This window comes from Eschrichtius robustus, chromosome 17 (genome assembly GCF_028021215.1).
Source record: "Eschrichtius robustus isolate mEscRob2 chromosome 17, mEscRob2.pri, whole genome shotgun sequence".
NCBI lineage: Eukaryota > Metazoa > Chordata > Mammalia > Artiodactyla > Eschrichtiidae > Eschrichtius > Eschrichtius robustus.
Genome location: NC_090840.1, coordinates 7921622 through 7943072, shown reverse-complemented (window position 1 = coordinate 7943072; position 21451 = coordinate 7921622). Strand labels below are relative to the sequence as shown.

The window sequence follows — 21451 nt, the reverse complement described above, 5'->3', positions numbered from 1 at the left end:
CTGGAGAGTGATTCAGATTAGCTGGTAGAGCTGAAGAGGGGCACCCCTTCCACCCACAGTTCCACTTGAAGGTGTATCTCCAGAACTCAGCACATGTGCTCAAGGAGCAGGCATGAGAATAACCCACACAGTGCTATCCTTTAGAATGCAATGGAATATAATGAAAACTAAACTGATCAAGCAATAAATATCAACAAAATAGAGCAAAATATATTAATATAGATAAAGCCCTGAAAATAATGTTGAACAAAACAGTTTCAGAGCAAGTACAGTACAACTCCATTAATATGAAGTTGAAAAAAATACTGTGCATTGTTTATAGGTACATACATACATACATATGTAGTAATCATTTGGAAACTTTCATAGGAATAATAAACACCAAATTCAGGAGACTGGTTACCTCTAGGGACAAAGAGGTGAAGCGCATACAATGGGCTTCAACTGTATCAGTAATGTTTCTTAAACAAAACAAAACAAACAAAATACCTCATTCCAAAAGAAAAAGGAGAGAGGATAAAATAAGTATACACTAGGCAAATATGAACAAACAGTTAATATTTAAAATTAATATCAAATACTTGAATACTAAAAAGTATACTACCAAATACACAACATGTAAAAATTACAGGGGAACTTAAATAACAAAGGAATAATGAACTTTTCAGCAAGATATAAAGCCCATACACACCTTACAAATTAGCCCTCAAGTTCACTGGGGGTGGGGGGGTGGAATCAATTTGACAAAGCTACGAAACAAACAAAAAATCCCCCAAGCTCACCCAACTGTCGTAATAGGAGATATTTACATCTCGCCCCCAAATTCAAAAGACTATGAGGAATACAGAAGGTGTGACACACACAACTAGCAGGACTGCTCTAATGGACAGGTATGGAGCCCTGAACCCACCACACACCCAAGAACATATTTTTCCAGCACACATGCGACACATACAAACAGTGACCAAGTACTTGGCTACAAAATTAGTCTCAAATACTGAAGAATCAATATACACAGTCTATATTACATAAGTGAAATAAAGTCAGAAACTAATAATGAAAAAATAGTTTTTTTAAAAGAAGAGAGAAAAAGAAAAAATACGTTTAAAACAAAAAACACACACTCTTAATTATCTTAAGGCTCAAAAGAGAAGCCATGAGAGGAAAACAAAGATTTCAGAGTGTCCAGTTCCCCAAGACTTGTTTACAGTTTTTCTTGGATTCCTCAGCACTCTTCAAATTCTTATCAAAACCTCTCTTCTTCAGCTAGCTGGAGCAGGCTTCTGTTCTTCTTAATCAAATGGGTCCTTCCTAGAACAAAATCAGTCCTTCTACATCATTAGTGGACTTGGATGGGCACATAGACTACATTAAGCAAAGCTGATAAAAATAGATGCTTAATAAAATGAATCTTGCTAAACAATTTTGAATCTTGTTAAAACAATATTGATAAAGTAAGGAACCTTCCATAAAACATCTAGTGGCAAACAAATATGTTAAGTACAAAAACACATCAACATAGGCTAGGAAAGCAACAATTAGAGTCAAGGATGGCAGACTCTTTAACGTATCAGCTGGCCATAAATGAGCAAGCTAAGCAGGGAAGTGGAAAAAAAAAGAAAAAAATCACCACATTAGGACACATGGAGGGCGAAAGAAATTACTTTTGTTATGAACAGCATTAGTCAAACACTATACAGCACTGGTCAAGTTTGGGTTAGTTTTTCAAATGTATATGGGGAAATTACTGAAACATTCAAAGAAGCAGAATAAAAAATGAGGATGAAATAATAACCATTTCTTGAGTCAGTGTTACACATATTATCTCATTTATTCATTCCATTTTATAGATGAGGACGCCGAGACTCAGAGATTGAAGCGGTTGCCCAAGCTCACAGAGCTTGTGAGGAGCAGAGAATAGACTTTATTCTTGTTTTACATAGAACAGTTCTGCCCTGTTTTGCAGAGTGGAGGTGGCTTCTGTTTTAGTAAAGGGAACTGAGGGACTGTGTACTCTCACATCAACTCAACAGACCAAGCAGCTGGTAAGCCAACACAAGAGCCGTGACATGGAATTTGTGGGAATCAAGAAATGCATCTGATACGGGAGAGAGAGCATGGACTCTGGAGTCAGAAAGACCTGGGTTCAAATTCCAGCTTGGCCACTTAATGGCTGTGTGATAGGACAATTAGTCTCCCTTTCCTCACCTGTAAAATGGAGCCTTCCTCACGGATATTACTGTTCAGATTCAATGAGTTATACCACTAGAAAAAGCCCTATGTGTATAAATATACTACTTGTATATTTACATTTTTCACTACTTTACACTGTATTCTTTTTAAGAAGAATCAGAAGAAAATGCCTTTCAAGACTCAGTTAAGGGGCTTCCCTGGTGGCGCAGTGGTTAAGAATCCGCCTGCCAATGCAGGGGACACGGGTTCGAGCACTGGTCCGGGAAGATCCCACATGCCGCGGAGCAACTAAGCCCCTGTGCCACAACTACTGAGCCTGCGCTCTAGAGCCCGCGAGCCACAACTACTGAAGCCCGTGTGCCACAACTACTGAAGCCTGCGCGCCTAGAGCCCGTGCTCGGCAACAAGAGAAGCCACCGCAATGAGAAGCCTGCGCCCCACAACAAAGAGTAGCCCCCACTCACTGTAACTAGAGAAAGCCTGCACGCAGCAGCAAAGACCCAATGCAACCAAAAATTAAATAAATGAATAAATAAATTAAAAAAAAAAGACTCAATTAAGGAATAAGTATATGAATGCACGTACTTTTAAGAATGGACACTATAATTAAGGTAAATAAAAACAGGGTTCTCTGAACAGCTTAGTACTAAGTACAGTGCCCACTTCAAAAAGGTATACACAACATGGATATTTACTGTTTCTACCCACTGCTCCTCCTTAGCCTGCTGTGGTAGGCAGAAAAATGCACCTCCCCCCCCCCCCCCCCCACCGAAGACATACACACCCTAATCCCCGGAACCTGTGAATATGCTACCCTACATGGCAAGAGGGACCTTGCAGATTAAGATTACAGATCTCGAGATGGGAGATTATCCTGGATCATCCAGGTAAACCCAATCTAATTATATGAGTCTTTAAAAGCAGAAAACCCTTCCCAGCTTCAATCAGATATGGGATGACTCAAGAAGAGTCAGAAAGATGTGACATAGGACTTCCCTGGTGGTGCGGTGGTTAAGAATCTGCCTGCCAGTGCAGGAGACGCGGGTTCGAGCCCTGGTCCGGGAAGCTCCCACATGCCGCGGAGCAACTAAGCCCGCGTGCCACAACTACTGAGCCTGCGCTCTAGAGCCCGTGAGCCACAACTACTGAGCCCGCGTGTCACAAATACTGAAGCCCGTGCGCCTAGAGCCCGTGCTCCACAACAAGAGAAGCCACCGCGATGAGAAACCCGCACACTGCAACAAAGTGTATCCCCAGCTCGCCACAACTAGAGAAAGCCTGCGCGCAGCAACGATGACCCAATGCAGCCAAAAAAAAAAGAAAAGATGTGACATAAAAGGACTTGATCCACTGTTGCTAGCTTTGAAGATGAAGCAAGGGGGTCATGGGCCAAATCATGTGACGATGTGGGTAGACGCTGGAAGCCGGGAAGAGATGACAGCCAGCAAGAAAACGGAGATCTCGGCATGGAACTCTATCCTACCAACACCCTGAATGAGCAAGGACCCTCCAGAAGGGTACCCAGCCCTGCCAAAACCTCGATGTTAGCCCAGTGCGACACACCTCAGACTACTGATATGTACATGAACTTATGTGGAGCTTCAGAACTCTAAGATAATAAATTTGCATTGTTTGAGCTGCTAAGAATATGGTGGTTTGTTACATTAGCAACATGAAACTAATACGCTCTTGCTTGAATTAAAAAAAACTGTAAAAAATTTTTATGTAAGTGCCCTTAAATCCTTTCTGAAACAAGGACAAATAAATTGGCCAATGCATGTAGCCTAATCAGAAGAGGCTACCTAGCACACATTCATCGTTTTCTGAGGCACTAACTCTGTGCCAGGCACAGTCTTGCCTTCAAGAACTTCACTCAGCATCATCCATCAATATTCATTTTCTGCCTCAGATTTGACCAGAAACACAATTAACTGTCAGCTACCCCTGAAAAATGGCAACATTTTCAAGAGAGAACTGGAGAAACTTAGAGTTACATCATAGCTGTGAAAAGCAGAAGAGGTGGGGAGAGGGAAGAAATAGTTTGCCCCAAAGGACATAGCTCAGTTTCTTCATCTATGAAATGGTAACCTCACACATACCAGTTGAAGGATTAAAAGATAAAAAGCTTTTGATATTGTGTATGAACTATAAAAAGCGTGGAGAATCCCTCATAAGAATCTACTAGGTAGACAGAGTGCCAAAAACTAACGTAATGGAGAATTCCATATAAATTCACCCTGGATATGACTTAGGGATTACTTCAACAGAATCCCAGAAAGCAGAAAATCTGACAGTAGAAAAGAATCAATTTTAGAAAAACAGGCAAAAAGGCTCATAATTGACAGGGAGAGGAAAGTCACAGTACCACTACAAACAATGCTTTTAAAAAACAAATGTCCAGGACTCACTGCAGATCTACTAAAGCAGCATCTCCAAGGACGAGACCCAAGTTGTTTGAGTTGAGAAACACCACAGGAATGAAAGGGGGTGTCTACGGGTGTATGATAGCAGAGGGAATCTAGCATCTTTTTGCCAGGTGTCCTTTACTTACAAGTGAAGAATAACAGCTAGAATGTGGAGTATTTTAAAACCAGCAAATAAACAAGGCTGATGAAATCAAATGGGAAAGTTTCACAGAAAACAAAGTCAGAAAGAGGGACAAGGGCGGTCAGTATGTGGTTGCATCTTTTGTGGCAAAGGACGCAGACTCCCAGACTGAGGATGAGCAGAGAATAACAAAATGGAGCAAGCACAGCTGGGCCAGAGTGAGAGGGAAAAACAGCTAAGCTGGCAAAATCAGGATCTGCTCAAGTGAAACAGCAAAATTACTGGCTACCACAAGAGGAGAGCTGTCGAGATGACATGGGGGAGGGGGAGCAGTGGGGGAGATAAAGGAGAAAATTAATTTCAGGTTGGCGCAGGAGCAGGAATGGAGCGGGGGCACAAAGGACAAGAGCACTAGCTAGAAGAGCGAGGGCCATGACTGGAGATGAGGAGGCAGGTTCACCAGGAGAGAAGAGGGGAAAAAGGAATGAGAACAATAGGGCCACGGCCTCTGCGGTTCACTGGAAAGTCTCAGGAGCTATATAAATATTAGGGGCAGCAAGCAGGAAATAAACTGGCTAGGGGAGAAAGAGAAAGAGAAAGGGCAGTCAAAAATCCTGAAAGACTACCAACAACATGCACAAAACAAAAACTTCAAGGAAATTCTAGATGATGTTAAAATGTATGTTTCAGGCACATTTTAGCTCTCTCATTTAATAAAACAACTAAACACATCTAAAAACAGGCAAAACTAAACAATATAGTTTAGGGATGTGTAAGTGATACAACTGTGAAGAAAAGCGAGGGAAGGATTAATACAGAATTCAGGCTAGTGGAAGCCTGGCGGAGAGGTATACGATGAGGCTCTGTATCTCTCTGGAATGGGTGTTTGGTTCAATACTACTCTTTAAAGTGTGTAAACATATAACATGCATATGTTTTTATATGCATGATATATTTTATAATTTTAAAAAAACTTTAATGGAATTTTTCTACCTCCCAATTTCCCAGTTTGTTTTCCTACTGTTTGTTTTCCAAAATAATCTAACAAACTTGCTCATACAATTTTATAAAATGATTGGTGTTTCTGGCCTCAGGTTTTGTAACAAGAAGCTGTACCTCAGGTCTAGTGAATCAAAATTGCTGGGGGTTGGGCCACTGAATCCTTAAAAAAAAAAAGAAAGAAACCAACACCCTAGGTGACTCACAAGAATCTAAAGAAACTCAAGTTTGAGTCTCCCACAGGAAGAGGTCTTCTTTCTGTTACAGCCCTAAAGCTCTGGAGAATCAAATGCCATTCCTTCCCCAAGATCTCTGGGATTTTGCTCCTGCCCTCTCTCTAGTATTTTCAAACTTTCAACCTCAAGTCTCCCCTATCCTAATACACACACACACATCAGCCAACTTGATCCTGCAGCCAACTCTAAACTCACTCTTTCCTTCTCTTTCACACTCAAAGTTTTCTAAAATGGCCCACAGTATGGCTCTGTTTTTAACTTCCCAATACCACTCTCTCTTTTAAAACCATCACTGATTGAGCTGCAAACATGTACTTCCAATTACCTACTAGACATTTCCCCTTTGCTCACCCGGCAAATCCTTACACATTCTAATTTCAGCTCAAATATCACCTCCAGGTAAAGCCCTGCAGCACCTCCCCCAAGCCCCCATCCACTCATCTATTAAACATTTCTCATACTGAATGCCTACCCTTACTTTTAAGACAAAGTCAAAAACTTTCCAAACAAACAAAAAAATTAAGATGCACGTAGTAAAGGTGGTCAAAAAGTACAAACTTCTAGTTATAAGATAAATAAGGCCTGCGGATGTAATGTACGGCATGATGAGTATAGTTAACAACAGTGTACTGAAGAGCTGAAAGTTAAGAGAGTATATCTTAAAGGTCTCATCAGAAGAAAAAACCTTTCGAACTATGTGTGGTGACGTTAACTAAACTTACCGTGGTAATCGTTTCGCAATACATACGTTTATCAAATCATTAGGTTGTGTACCTGACACTAATACAATGCTATATGTCAATTATATCTCAAATTAGAAAATACATTCAGATGATGTGATAATGTGTGACCAGGCTGGTCTTGTTTATTTACTTATATAGCACTTGTCCCTGAAAGAGTTTAAGCAAAAACAAAAACAAGCCAACCAAACCAAACGGTGGAGGTGGGCAGAGAAGGAAGAAGAGTGGAGGCGACCGGCCCCAGGCGACAGGGAGGTGTGGGGTTTGTTATCATCTTAAAAGAATGAACGAATAGGAGTTGCTCAAGTGAAGAAGTTCTGACCTAACCTGTCTTTTCCCTTTGGCTGGGAGTGGGGCTTTGGGGAGTGGAGCACAGTAAGAAAGGGTATTTCAGACAGAACACAACCGGGTTTGTGCTTTTGTGTGCCTAGCTGAAAGGCAGGAAAGGGGAGGGAGGGTTAGTGATGAGATTTTAATCGAAGGCAGATGCCAGAATTTTAGAAGCAACAATTACAGGTTTACTACAATTTTTCTCTCCCTCTATACTTGATAATTATCTGCTTATAATATTAGTCCAGCCCTGTTAAAAGCTAATTTCCACTTTATATCTAGGTTTAAATGACACATTTTCCTAAATGATTTTTCAGGAACAAGACACTACCAATGAAAAATTTTAAAGCTATATTTTAACTACATTTGGCCATGCAGTAAGAAAACGAACATTTCAACAGTATTATGATCATGTAAAACATTTTAAAAGTCTCTTCGGTGAAAGAGGGAACTCTGGAAAGGAAAATGTGTGCGGTACTTCCACATTTGTCCTCATTTTAGCTCTCTACTGAGAGAAGGGAAGGCTAATAATGACTGCTTCACAGGCTAGGAAAAGGGAGAATCAGGAAAAACAGTGATTTCCTTCTTTCTAAAATGCATATTTTTCACACTATGACTTTTTTAAAAACCAGGATGGATTTCCCACTACTGATTACTGATCATTTTTTTGCGTGTGGGGAGGGCCACATTAAGTGGACCTTACAGCTACGGGTATACTTTGAATTAAGAAAACATAGTAAAGGATTTTGGCCAAAGTTAATGATAGTAGTAAGAAAGTGGCAGAATTGGACTAAAAAATTCTTCTGTCAAGTTATTAATGTATGTTAGTGCGAACATTATGGCCTGTTTGGCTGTTCTTTCATCAATTTAATTAAATGTATGGAGCCTACCATCCATCTTCTACAGGCTCTTCCTGGAATACAAAACCATACAAAACACCTTTTCTGCCCTCAAGAGGTATATAATCAATTATAAATGCCTACACAAGTGTCTACAGAACAGTCAGGAATTAATATCAGAAGAACGATACAAAGTGGGATACATCCAGATAAGGAGTGGTGGTCACGTCCAGCCAGGATACCAGGAAAGCCTGACACATCAAAAGAACTTAATAAACATTGACTCTGAGAGATTGCAGAAGACTCAAGTTAGACTTTGAGGAATGACAGAATTTCGACAGAGAGGCACTCCAAGCAGAGAGGGTGGCAGAGACCAGGAAAAAGCACAGGGTCTCACTGGCAGGAGGAAAGTGGAGACTGGCAAATACTGGGAAAGAAGGCTAGAGAAGTTAAACACGGGCTAAAATATGGAGTTCCCTGAAGGTCAAACTAAAGAACGTGAACAGAGGAACAGCCTCCGAACAGCTGTGTTTGGGGAAGGTTAGCCTGACAGTCAGCTATACCAGCTGAGCTGGAGTGGGGTGAAAGTAAATGCTGTGGACAGTCCAGGGTCAAGTGCTCAGTGCCGGAACTAGGTGGTAACGGTAGCAATGGCAAGAAAGAATGTCCTCCCTTTGAACCGCCAGGGGACTGTTTTTGCATGAGGGCAAATTCCCAAAGAAGGGAGCACCGCCTTGTGAATATTTGTAGCCCCACTACTCCCAGTACAATATTTTACCTACAGCAGATGCTTGGTAAGTAAGCTGAACGAAGGCAACCTGTGAAGGCTAATTTGAAGCGTCACTACCGCTTCATGTCCATAATCACTCTTCTCTCTACTTCTCAAACCCACTCATGTAGCAGTTAACGTGAACTCCCTCTTCCAATCTCAGTGTTACAGCCTCAATCAAAATTTGCCAGTAGGCTTTAGAACCCCACTTCCTTCAAGTATGCCAAGCATTTAAAAAAGTATATAGATGCGCTATGAACATGTGCAAAACATTGCTTTATCCAGGAATTTACGCAGAAAACTATCCCGTTTCCACACGCACACCAAAAAGCCTTGCTGAAAGACTATGTTTACAGCAGAAAGTTTTTCTTTTAGGCAGCAATCAACATGCTTCTTGTGCTACTTATTCAATCTGCCATATCACTAGTGCAACCACAAGCTGCTGCTTACATTTCCAAAGTTGTGCAAAGGGTCCAAAGTTGTGCAAGAGTCATCACTGAAATCAGACTCCGGTATATTAATAGTTATAACACCTGAACAAGTCTTAGTTTTATTATCAGATTCAAAGTAATACCCAAAAATCACAGATATTAAAAATATTTTCAACGAGTTTGGCTACTTTATCTGCGAAATACAATGGGATGTTATCTTCAGTGCAAATAACTGTATTTCTTTCTGCTTCGAATGGACATCAATTCACCTGATAACTGGCAGTTGTGAGCCTGGATTTGATGTATCGAAAAAAACAAAGTGTCCCCAACACACACACACACACACGCGCGCCAGCGCACACCCTAGAGCGCTGAACGACCTTGCATTAGTATCAAAGAACCCCAAGTTTACACGTGGCAGAAGTCAACAGAACTCTTTCATGCCTTAATGACCTCGAAAGGGATTCCCCAGGCGTCAAGTAACGGGATGGGACTTACTCTGACTTGGGAGCTGAGAGTAATAAAACTACATACCTATATTACTACTATTATTATTTTTTAGAGGTTTCTGTCTGTCCTCAGCTGGCTGTCCCACGCCAGCGAGCGCTCTGTCCGGGCCTCGGCAGGTGCGTGTGGGTCAGGAAGCCCAAGGCCCTCCTCCCATCACCGTCTGCTCTCCTCGGCCCCGCTTTCCTCTCTGGGGGGCGGCGAAGAGGCCCAAGGCGAGGGGCCCGGGGCAGGGCGTGCGATCCTCAGAGCCAGGCCCTGACGGCCCCGGGATGGGCCGGCCCTCCTCTCATACACTCCCCAGGTCGCGCGTCGAAACGGCGGCCGCGACCCCCAGCTGCAGGGCCGGGGCCGGGGCGGCGGGCCGGCCCGGCCCGGCCAGGCCGCGGCCGCTCGCAGTGCCCACGTCACCAGCTCCAGCACTGCGGAAATAGAGCGGCGCGGCCGGCGGGGAGGCGCCCGGCGGCGGCGGCTCCCGCGCCGCGGCCAGACGCCGTCTGCCGCTCAGCCCCGGCCTGGAGGCCGCCGACCCCCGCCCGCCGCGCTCCCGGGCTCACCTGTGTCGCCGATGATAATGTACTTGAAGAGATAGGCGTACGCCATGGCCGCGGCCGCTCGGTGCCAGGGCACACGGCTCCTCCTCCTGCTCGGGCTCCTCCTCCTCCTCCTCCGCGCCCCTCACCACGGCGCCGCTCGGCCTCGAAACGCCAGGCCCCGCCCGCCGCAGCCGCCGCCGTCGTCGTCAGCCGCCGGGAGTGAGGGGCCGAGAGGAAGCGGGACAAACCGACACCGTCTGAGCCGAGAAAGACAGCGCCCAGCGGAGCCCGGCTAAACAATAACAGCCGCCGCAGCGCCTCCGCCCCGCCTCCGCGCCGACCCGGAAGTGCTGCCGCCGCCGGCGCCGCCGGGGGAAAGGGGAGGAGCCCCGCACGCCGGCAGCGCCCCGCCGGCCGGAGCCCCGCCCCGCCAGAGCCCCGCCCCGCCCCGCCCCGCCCCGCCTCGCTGGAGACCCTCCCGGCGCCGCGTCGGCCTCTGCCGTCCGCCCAGTCGGCCCAGAGCCGGGCGAGGCAGGGTACCGGTCTTGCCGGCATGTTTGGGCGGCAGACGCCGGCGGCCGGGAGACGCTGGGGCAGGGGCGGGGCCTTGCAGCTCCGTCGCCGCGACGCGAGCGGAGCCGCGTCTTTCCGCCCTGCTGGGGGGACGCGGGACACGTGGTGGGAAGGCGGAGGTCGTGTTCGGCGCAGGGCCTGCCCTGGGCCCGTGACAAGGTGTTCGAAAATGATGGGGCCTCTCGGGGCGGGGTTGGAGGGCGAGGCTGTATCTGTGGTGCGGGACGGGGCTTTGACAGGGAAAATGGAAGTGTTTGTAAATTCGAAACCCTAAGTTAGGGAATATGCGGGAGATCATGATATGCACCTGCGGTGGAATACTATGCGGTCTTAAAAAAAAAAAAAGCCTGACTTAACGTTACGCAAAAACAAGGCACAGGACTCAGTGTATAAATATACATTTATGTTATATATATTATTTATATATACAACTATCTTATATATAGTAAGTGATACATAAATTACATTTGTATGTTTATAAGCTATATTTTATTGTTATATAAATATAAATAACTTATTTTACCATTGTGTAGAAAAATGACAGTAATATACTTAGAGACCCATAGTACGTAGTCAATCTGAAAGGACACAACTGGGACCAGGGGAAGGAGGGGATGGGATTGGAGGGAAGATCTACTTTTCATTGAATTTTTCAAGGGCAGTTTGAAATTTTTGCAGTGTTCATGAATAACCTATTGAAAAATGCACTTAAAGGAAAAAAAGTAACTTTTTTGTTTATTCAACTAACACTTTAAGTACATACTATATTTCGTGCACTGCTAGGCCCTGGAACTAAAGGCAGACACTGTTCTAAAGGAGCACGCAGATTTTGGAAGAGGAGATGCAAGACAGAGTTAAAAGTGTCAGGATAGGTTATCTAGAGAAGATGATGTCTGACCCAGAAACATGAAGGAAGAGTTTGTCAAAAGGACAAAAGGTGGGGGAAGGGAACTGAAGTTTAGGCACAAGAAACAATGTGCAAAGGTCCTGGATCTGTTCAGGGAATTTAAAGTTGCATAAGGAAGCTCATTTGCTAACCCATAGCCTCTAATGTTGGCAGTGGAAGGAGAGCCATTGCTAGGGCAGAAGTGACTGGGGTTTAGTGGCTCTGGTTCCTGTTGCCTAATATTTTCCTCTCCCTTTTAGGATCTGTCATTCTACCGAAACCTTCACGCTGGGCTGGCAGTAGTTAGTTGCTACGTGGTTTGAATGGCCTTTCCAAACGTCAACTCACAGGTTTTTGTTTGTTTGTTTTTACTGTTTGGAGGGGATTTTCAGAGATAACACACAAAAATTTGATGTGAAAAATTACCTGGAATTGCATAATCTAGTTCACTCATCTTTAGTTTGGGGGAGGAGAAGTCCCTTCTTAGGCCTGCCATGTTCCAAAGGCCATTTTGTCCCTCCCATCTGAGTGCCTTCACTCAAGTCTTTCCTGGTGATAGACATGTAGAAAGTTCCCTTCTTCCAGGAGAAACTCAGTTTCTTACTACTCTCAGCGGTATGCCCTTTACACATAGCCTGAACAGGACAACTCTATGGGATGTTCCACGAGAGCCTGGCATCCTTACGATCGGAAGCATTCCCATACTGTTAGAGGAGGAGAACTGTGGGAGAAGTCACTGGTGCCAGATCACACACGGGCTTGTTGCCATGTCAGGATGCATGAGGCACTTTACCCAGTGGACACAGGGAAACTGGGAAGAGAAAGGTCAGAACTGAATGTAAAATATTATAGAAAAGGATATGTATAGAGCTTTAGAGCCAATGCAGCGTAAAGAGAACTTAGGAAACCTGCTTTTGATCTTGGTCTTACCACAAACTGGTTGGATGATTGTTGCAAATCTTTTGGCCTCCTAGAGCTTTGACACACTCATTGATAAAGCGACGGAGCTAAGTGTTACCTGAAAGGTCTATACCAAGTGTGAAGTCCTTTAATTTTATGTCTATCCACCTCCAGATCTAAAGCACCTGTAAAGTAGGTGGTAATCTTTCTCTCATGAAAATGTCAGGGCCACAGGATTGAAGTGTATATGGTTCTTGCACAGAACTGAGAGGTGTTACAGTTATTGGTGCGCAGGAATTGTAACAGTCAGTGGCTTTGAAAAGAGCAAGGACTAGATTTTCAAGTTCCTCGCTGAGCCTGGGTTTCCTTGTCTGGAAAATGTAGAGAATAACTGCCTCACAAAGTCAATTTAAGATCAAATGAGATAATATATGTGAAGATATTTTGTAAATTATGAAAAACATATACTTAATACGTGAAACCCTTAGTGCTGCATAATTTTTAAAAATTACCTCGAGGGAGTTAAGGCCTAATCACTATACAAATTCCTGTTTTAAAGTCAGCTCCTTCCCTGTCTCTATTTTATGTCTCGACGTTTATTTTTTTCTATGTGTAATTCATAATATTTTGTTATATTTTCTCTAAGCCTATATGCTGTCTTAAATTCTCTTTGAAACAAGGTGTAAATAAAACCCACACAAACTTCATTTTAAACACTTTACTTAGCCCCCAAAATCCAAAGACATTTTTTCAAGAAAAACTCCTTAGGCAAAAATGACAGAAATAAAACTCTCTCCCCTTAAATCATAGGATACTTCCTGGGATTTTCCATTCTGTTAGATTTTCAGCTATAATTTCACTCCCTTGGGGATGAATTCTGATAACCTCATCTCTCAGTCTTACATCATATGTGGTCTGAAGGTCATAACTGTGAAATTTAAGGATTGTTTAAGGCTACATTCTCCAAGGTCTCCTTATTCAAGTTTTCCATGACATTTTAAAGTAGAGTATAATATTAGACTTTTGAATTTACTCTTCCCAACCAAACTTTTCATGTGTTTAAATTTTCTCTGGTTTTGATCGCTCTCAGACTGTGGGAAGGGAGGTAGTGGGGGAATGGAATGGGAGAAGAGTGGCTTGGAATACTGTAATCCATCGGTTCTTACTTTGGTTCCCATGGTTTCCTTAGCCAGCTCTCGAATGCACTCTGGGAGCCCTGTGATCCTTCAGAAATGATATGCACAATGTTGTATGGATTTGCATATATGTAATTTTATGGGAGAGATCCTCGCACGAGTCCATGACCCAGAAATAATTAAGAACCACTGTGAAATGCTTGCTTTCAGCCATTTCTAAACACCATGACAGAATTAATTTTCCTGCATATACTAATAAGCTCAGTAGCAGTTCTGGAGGAAGAAAGAACTCCGTTCAACTCCTGAATTTACCCCCTATCAGTTGAGTGATCTTGGATAAATTACTAAACTCTCTAAGCCTTAGATTCCTCATGAGATGACACAAGTGTCTAGCAAAGTGTCAAGCTCTCAGGAGACACTAAGTAAACAATGAAGTCATTTCCCCCTTTCCTTCACCCTCTCCCTGTCTTCCACCTCCAACCTGTCACTAAGAACTGTAGGAGTTAAATGAGCCCAACAAAGACCCTCCCTTAAAGGAGATTAGAGTCTCTCTCATGCTAAGTCATGGGTAGTCATTGTAATATATAATGAAATAATCATACAACTCACCATAATGCAGAATCAGTGGGAGCCCTGAGCTTCTTTTCCTGCAACTAGATGGTCCCATCTGGGGTGATGGGAGACAGTGACACCCGAAGTGTGTTGCTTGTGTCCACTCTACTCTGTAGCAATCAGCTTAATTGTCACTTGCCACTCACTGATAGGGTTTTGATATGTCTGCAAGCAACTGATTTACTATGGTCTCTGTGCAGTCAAACCTCTCTGCTAATGATAACCTGTATATGTAGCTGCTCCCCAGCAGAAGCGGAAGGAGGGCCATCTAAGCTGAGCCTTAAAGGGCCTTATCTTTCATAGTTATTGCTTTACTAGTCATTCCAGATGTTTCAGCAGCCCTCTCCACTGTACTTTGTTCACCTTATCCACCTCATCTGCCATTTATATTCTTGTTGGGTAACACACTTAGTATTCCCTCTCTTACTTTTCTACTCATGACCAATTTCTGACCACTTGTCAAAGCCAGAAATGACTGGTTTCTCTCTTCCATTCCATTCTTTTTTTTTTTTTTTAAACATCTTTATTGGAGTATAATTGCTTTATACTTCCATTCCATTCTGCTCATCCTTCAGAAGTTTACTTGAAAGGTCAAAATGGAATGATTGCAAATTCACATCCTGAGTCAATGTGTGTGTGTAGGTGAGTGAAGAAACTTTCTTTTGTATGTAGGTTAGTTTTTTTATCGATGGACTTACCATTCATAATAGAAGGGGCCTACATAAGTGCACAACTGAGAGAAACAGTGAATATTGGAATAATAATAAGCTCATTTTATAAAATCGTGGATTAAAAAGTATAACTACATAAAATATTTTGAATTAATGATTAATAACAAATTTAAAAGTGAGTTAAAAACCAAAATAGTGTTCTTAAACTACCTACTTTTCTCAGTCCTTAACAGTTCCCTAGTGCTTTCCACAGAGAGAGTGGTCTGGGGAATGGCCCAACATTGGATTCCAGGAGGCCTGAATTACAGTCTTTCTTGCCACCAACAAGCTGACCTTGAGAATTTTTGTCATATACTCAATAGAGATGGTAATTCCAGTTGCTAATAGAATCACTGGGAGGTAGATATGAGAGCACTCTGAAAAGTACATTATTACTAAGAGAGGGTGTATATACCAAATTGCAGGTGAATGATTTTCTTGAATGTATCTAGGTATATTAGAAGACTGACTCCTATAGAACTGTATAACATCAGTAATATTTTACTATCTGCATTGTTGGGTTTTTGTCAACAAAGACTAGACCATGCAATTACTTCAAACCCTCTGGTTTGAACACATATTCATCCATTTATCCTGTATGTGTTCTACGTCTTGTGTTCATTGGTAGGTGTCCTTATTTTGGAAAAGTCGGGATCAGGATGAGAATGAGGATACCTGAGGAGTGCACCTCACATTTTGCTGAAGAGAGAACCATTTACTACTCCCATGAGTGTTTCAATTTATTTTAATCTTTACCCGTAAAGGTCTTTAAATTTTGGTAAAGGGAAATCCATTTTCTCTCCATTTTTGAGGACATGATAAGCTAGCTGTGTCCCAGTGGGAGGTGCGGACACTGAAAACCTTCTGTCACTGATGTCTTTTGTGTGAGATGGGTGCCAGGAATTATGAGATCACATTTCAACCTTCTTCCAGCTCCCCTCCCTCCTATATAATCTTTATCTCTGCTTCTAACAGTCTCATTATCAGAATTTTCAACATATGGAGTGAGAGAGAGGAAAATGACTATCAAAGAATCACATTTTCACTTCTAATATGGAGAAAATAGGAGTCTATTTGTCCAAACTTTTTTATTTCAAAAAAGTTAATAAAAAAATAAATCTGTTCTTCAAACATTGAGGTTACATCCAAAGGCTCCCATTTAAAAATCTGCAGGGGGCTTCCCTGGTGGCGCAGTGGTTGAGAATCTGCCTGCCAATGCAGGGGACACGGGTTCGAGCCCTGGTCTGGGAAGATCCCACATGCCGCAGAGCAACTGGGCCCGTGAGCCACAATTACTGAGCCTGCGCGCCTGGAGCCTGTGCTCCGCAACAAGAGAGGCCACGATAATGAGAGGCCTGAGCACCGCGATGAAGAGTGGCCCCCGCTTGCCGCAACTGGAGAAAGCCCTCGCACAGAAACGAGAAACACTTGGAGTAGTGTTAAAAAAAAAAAAAAAAAAAAAATCTGCAAGGCTAATTTAAATTTGTCCAAGAATCATTGCTGTACTTCTACCGCTCTTTTAAATTTCTCAATTTAAGTAATCTGGGGATCAATTCCCAGCAATTTCTTCAAATGAAACAGATTATGAAAAAGTACAGTATAACCTTACAACAGCAGTAGACATTTATTCTCACACAATTTTTATGCATCAGAAATCTAGGAGCAGCTTAGCTGGGTGGCTCTGGCTTGGAGGTCTCTTCATGGGGTTGCAGTTAATCTTTCAGCCAGGGCTGCAGTCTGCAGTCATCTGAAGGCTAGATTGGGGCTGGATGACTTATTCCCAAGGTGGCTTATGGCTGAGGCCTTAGTTCTGTACCACATGGACCTCCCAGAGGACTGCTTAGTAGCTTCATGACATGGAAGCTGATTTCTCCCAGCGTGAGAGATATGAGAGAGTGAGCATAAGGCCAAAACCTCAGTGTCTTTTATGACCTAACCTTGGAAGTCACATCCCACCACTTTTGCTGTATCCTTCTGGTCCCATGGACCCACTGTGATAAAACACAGGAAGGGACTATACAAGGACATTAATAACCAGAGGTGAGGATCACTGTCATCTTAGAAGCTGGCTACCACAACCTACAGAGATCAAGTGAAAACAAGGATCTAATATATGTCTAACCATCTGAAATCAGATACATTTTGGGTCAAATCAGTTTCATTTAACCTGTCTACAATAAAATTTTACTATAAATAGATTAGTCTATAAAGAAGTTTATTGTGGTTTTGGTTTTGTGCACTTCTAAAAGTATTTTTGAAAAAAAAGACCTGAAAAAGAATCATTTTACAGTTGCAAAAGGAAGAGAAAACATATTTTTCAGGTTTTAAAAATTACATTTCAAAGCAATTTTTTGAGGATCAAATACAATGACAACGTATCTCCTAAAAAGGATTTTTAAAAAGGAATTGCTGTTTGCTTTCATCTCAAGTCCTTAAGGATTCATGTGGTTCAACAGAGTTAACAATTTATTTCCACTTTTTCATTAACTTATTTGAATAATTCTATGGGAATCAATATTCTACCTGCACATATTTCCTACCTGCACTGTTATGTCCAAATATTATAGCAGTTGATCATGCATTTTATGTCTCAGGTTTAAAAAAATCTATATTACAACATGGATGGACCTAGAGATTGTCATACTGAGTGAAGTAAGTCAGACAGAGAAAGACAAATATCATGTGATATCGCTTATATGTGGAATCTAATAAAGTGGTACAAATGAACCTATTTACAAAACAAATTGAGTCACAGATGTAGAAAACAAACTATGGTTACCAAGGGGGAAGGGGGTGGGTGGATAATTGGGAGATTGGGATTGACATATACACACTACTATATATAAAAGAGAACTGATAACCTACTGTATAGCACAGGGAATTCTATTCAGTGCTCTGTAATGACCTATATGGGAATGGAGTCTAGAAGAGAGTGGATATGTGTATATGTATGGCTGATTCACTTGGCTGTACAGCAGAAACTAACACAACATTGCAAATCAACTATACTCCAATAAAAAATTAATTTTAAAAATCTACATTAAATGGAGGTAGTGGAAACACTGCCTTAAGTTTAAAAGGTTTAAGGTACAAACAAGTAGAGTTTGACTATCATCTTATTCCTTAAATGTAGTGTTTTCTTGTACTGTAATATTTATTAGAAAAACTGCAGGATTATGTCACTTTGGGGTCTTGAAGTTTTCATTACTAGACTTAATGGAGAAGATTTTTTATTCTTAGTAAATGGATAATTTTCTTCACACTGCATTTGATACAAATTATAATACAAAAGCGTCTGTTAGAGCTGATTATTCATCATTGATATACTCTACTTTTTGTTAATTTTTCCTTTAGAAAAATCAATTATAGACAAAGACCTCTTTAGAACTAGATCCCGCTTTCTCTCTTTGAATCAACTGAGTGCATTTCTGGAAGGTTCTCGTTTCACTTCACTCCAAAAAACACTAAATCCAAATGCCAAAAGTGAGATTGTCTCATCTGAACCCTGAGATAAGCTATTTTGCTTATTTATAAAAGAATAGACTGAGATTCTTGAATTACTAATTGAAACACAAAAACTGAATTATTTACATTTTCTTTCTTGGAAACAAGCAGAGATGAGGAAGTAAGTATAAAGATCTCCCTTGACTTACTGTAGGGTTACATCCAGATAAACCCATCATAAGTTGAAAATATCTGTTAAGTTGAAAACGCATTTAATACACCTACTGAATATAGCTTAGCCTATATACCTTAAACGTGCTCAGAACACTTACATTAGCCTACAGTTGGACAGAATCCTCTAACACCAAGCTTATTTTATAATGGTGTTGAATATATCATGTAATTTCTCGAATACTCTACTGAAAGTGAAAAACAGAATGGTCGTCTAAGTGCAGAATGGTTGTGAGTGTACCATTGTTTACCCCCATGGTCGCGTGGCTCCCTGGTGACTGCGGTTCACTGTGCTGCCCAGCGTCACGAGAGAGAGTATTGTACAGCATATCACTAGCCTGGGAAAGAGTAAAATTCAACATTCAAAGTACATGTTCTACTGAATGTGTACCCCTTTTGTAAAATCGAAAAATCGTTAAGTCAAACCATGGTAAGTCAGGGACTCTCTGTATAGTATGTTTGACTATAAGCAACCCAGGATACAGGAAATGCAAGGTGGACTCAGTATACAGGCCTCCCACCATTAACATGAATTCACTTAAGAAAAATTTGAAGTCAGGAGACAACTACTCAGTGTGATTAATTTAATGTAGCTGTATAAGAAAGAATTGAGACCTGCTGTTCATATGTCAGGTACTATGCCAGGTGCTAAGGATATATATATATAGAGAGAGAGAAACTAAGGAATCTTAAGCTCAGGGTCCCTCACGTGCATGACCCCTTCCAAGGCAAATGTGTGCACGTGGTCGATTTTCTTTTTTGGTAAAATTTGCAAAAGTAAGATATTTAAACTTTAATTTGTGAATTCTGTTCTTTCTCTCCACTGACACTTTCCCCTTGTGTTGGGAGGTGCTGGAGTGTCTACAGGGTTTTTTTGTTTTGTTTTTGGTAATGGTTAAGGAAGGGTTGAGAGTTGAGTGAGGGAGACATTTAGCTCCCTAGGGTATATTTATTCGGTCTCTCATGTGTGTAGTTGAATCATTCCAAGTTGTCCAGCATAGAAAAGGATTCCAGGGGACTTCCCTGGTGGCGCGGTGGTTAAGACTCCACGCTCCCAATGCAGGGGGCCTGGGTTCGATCTCTGGTCAGGGAACTAGATCCCACACGCATGCCGCAACTAAGTGTTCACATTCCACAACTAAGGAGCCCACATGCCGCAACTAAGGAGACCGCCTGCCACAACTAAGACCTGGCGCAAACAAACAAAACAACAACAAAAACACATGGTATTCTTTAAAAAATAAAAAAAAAAGGCTTCCAGGAATACTGTAATCCCTAGTGTGCTGACTCATCATATGGTGTAGCGGTCATATCTCAATAGAAGCATGTCCTACTAGATTCGTTTTCTATTGCTGAGTAACAAAATACCACAAACTTACTGGCGAAAAACAATACCCATTTATTAGCTCGCAGTTCTGTAGGGCAGAAGTCTGGGCCTGGTGTAGATGGGTTCTCTTCTCAGGACCTCAGAAGGCTAAAATCAAGGTGTCCACCTAGCTGCATTCTCATCTGGAGCTTGGGGTCCTTTTGCAAGCCCGTATGATGTGGCAGGATTCAGCCTCCTGCAGTTGTAGGATTGAGGTCCCTATTTCTTTTCTGGCTATTAACCAGGAGCTGCTATCAGCAACTAGAGGCTCCTGCATTCCTTGCCACATGGCTGACTCCATCTTCAAAGTCATCAACAGAGAGTCTCCCTCATTTTTAATCCCTCCTGCTTTGAATCTCTTTGTTAGGAAGGGCCCCGTCACTTTTAAAGACTCAACTGATTAGGTCTGGCCCATCCAGGACCATCTCCCTATCTTGAAGTCAGTTGTTTTGGGACATTAATTGAATCTGCAAAATCACTTCACGGCAACATCTAAGTTAGTATTTGGTTGAACAACTGGGAGAAAGTGTGTGTACACGGGGGAGTGGAGATCTTGGGAACCATCTTAGACTTCTGCCTATAAGCACTGGACATATATATATATAGCTTAGTAGAAGATATACCTATTATAAAGCTTTGTAACTCAGAATAGATATCTTCAAAGACTCAGAAGAAAAATTCAAACATAAATAAATGAAAATTTATTCTAACTTGACACAGCTCTAGTGAACCATTTTAACTGCAATGTTTCTATTAAAACTAATAAGAAATTACAGGGTCCTAATTTATTTATTAAAAACCTAGAGATTGTTATTTATTGAAAACAAAGAGTTCATAAAAAAATAATAGAAGATGCAATAAAAGCAATAAAGATGAATGATAAAATTAATAAAAATCATCCTGTCATAGAGAACTAAACTGTAACAAAAGTCTTTACAGGACACAGCAAAAGCCATAGTTTGTTACAAAAAAGAAATAAATTTTGAAAAGAAGTAACAAGTAGGCTCAGTGCCTGTCTTGGACTCTGGACAGAGGAGGGGGCCCTGCCCTGATCCCCGCACTTGAGAGCACCTTGCTTGTCATAAATGCTGAAGCACAGGGAGAGTTAGCTTGCTTTTTGACCTTATGGAAGAGGTTTCTGAAAGTTTGGCACCCAGAAGAAGACTGGGAATTATAAGAGGGGGACGGGCAAGGAGGCCTGGCCCCGAGGCCAGAGGAGACCGAGGCAGGAGACAGCGTGCGGGGTCAGGAGGGACTCGGCACCCCAGCCCTTGGAGACCAGCAACTGAAGAGCTGCTTCAAGCTGGTCACTCCACACCACCCCAGTGGGTGTCAGGGTCCCCAGACGCTTGCTTTTTCCTCTCTTCTGCTCTGCTGGTATAGTTTTGAGAGGTGAACTTCCAGAAGGGATGGGATTTTTTGCAAGGCAAGAGGGAGGGTATATGCCCACCCTGATTTCCTGAGGC

At 42.2% G+C, this 21451-nt stretch overlaps 1 protein-coding gene and 1 long non-coding RNA gene across 6 annotated transcripts in view; one reads left to right on the top strand and one right to left on the bottom strand.

Moving 5' to 3' along the window:
- Positions 1 to 10477, bottom strand: part of RAB2A (RAB2A, member RAS oncogene family) — an 84497-nt gene extending 74020 nt beyond the window's left edge. For 2 of the 5 annotated variants that reach the window (XM_068525389.1, XM_068525387.1), the window contains exon 1: positions 10149 to 10477. In XM_068525389.1, coding sequence (XP_068381490.1) covers positions 10149 to 10194 — 46 coding nt within the window. In that variant the 5' untranslated portion in view covers positions 10195 to 10477. Of the gene's footprint in view, positions 1 to 1208; positions 1312 to 9618; positions 9708 to 10148 lie in introns of those variants that run through there. The other 3 variants (XM_068525388.1, XM_068525386.1, XM_068525390.1) reach the window with 3 other exon arrangements.
- Positions 10478 to 10643: 166 nt separating this feature from the next.
- LOC137751401 (uncharacterized) overlaps positions 10644 to 21451 on the top strand; it is a 62079-nt gene continuing 51271 nt past the window's right edge. The window contains exons 1-2 of the long non-coding RNA XR_011070784.1: positions 10644 to 10859; positions 11847 to 11936. This is a non-coding gene — a long non-coding RNA (uncharacterized lncRNA). The remainder of the gene's footprint in view (positions 10860 to 11846; positions 11937 to 21451) is intronic.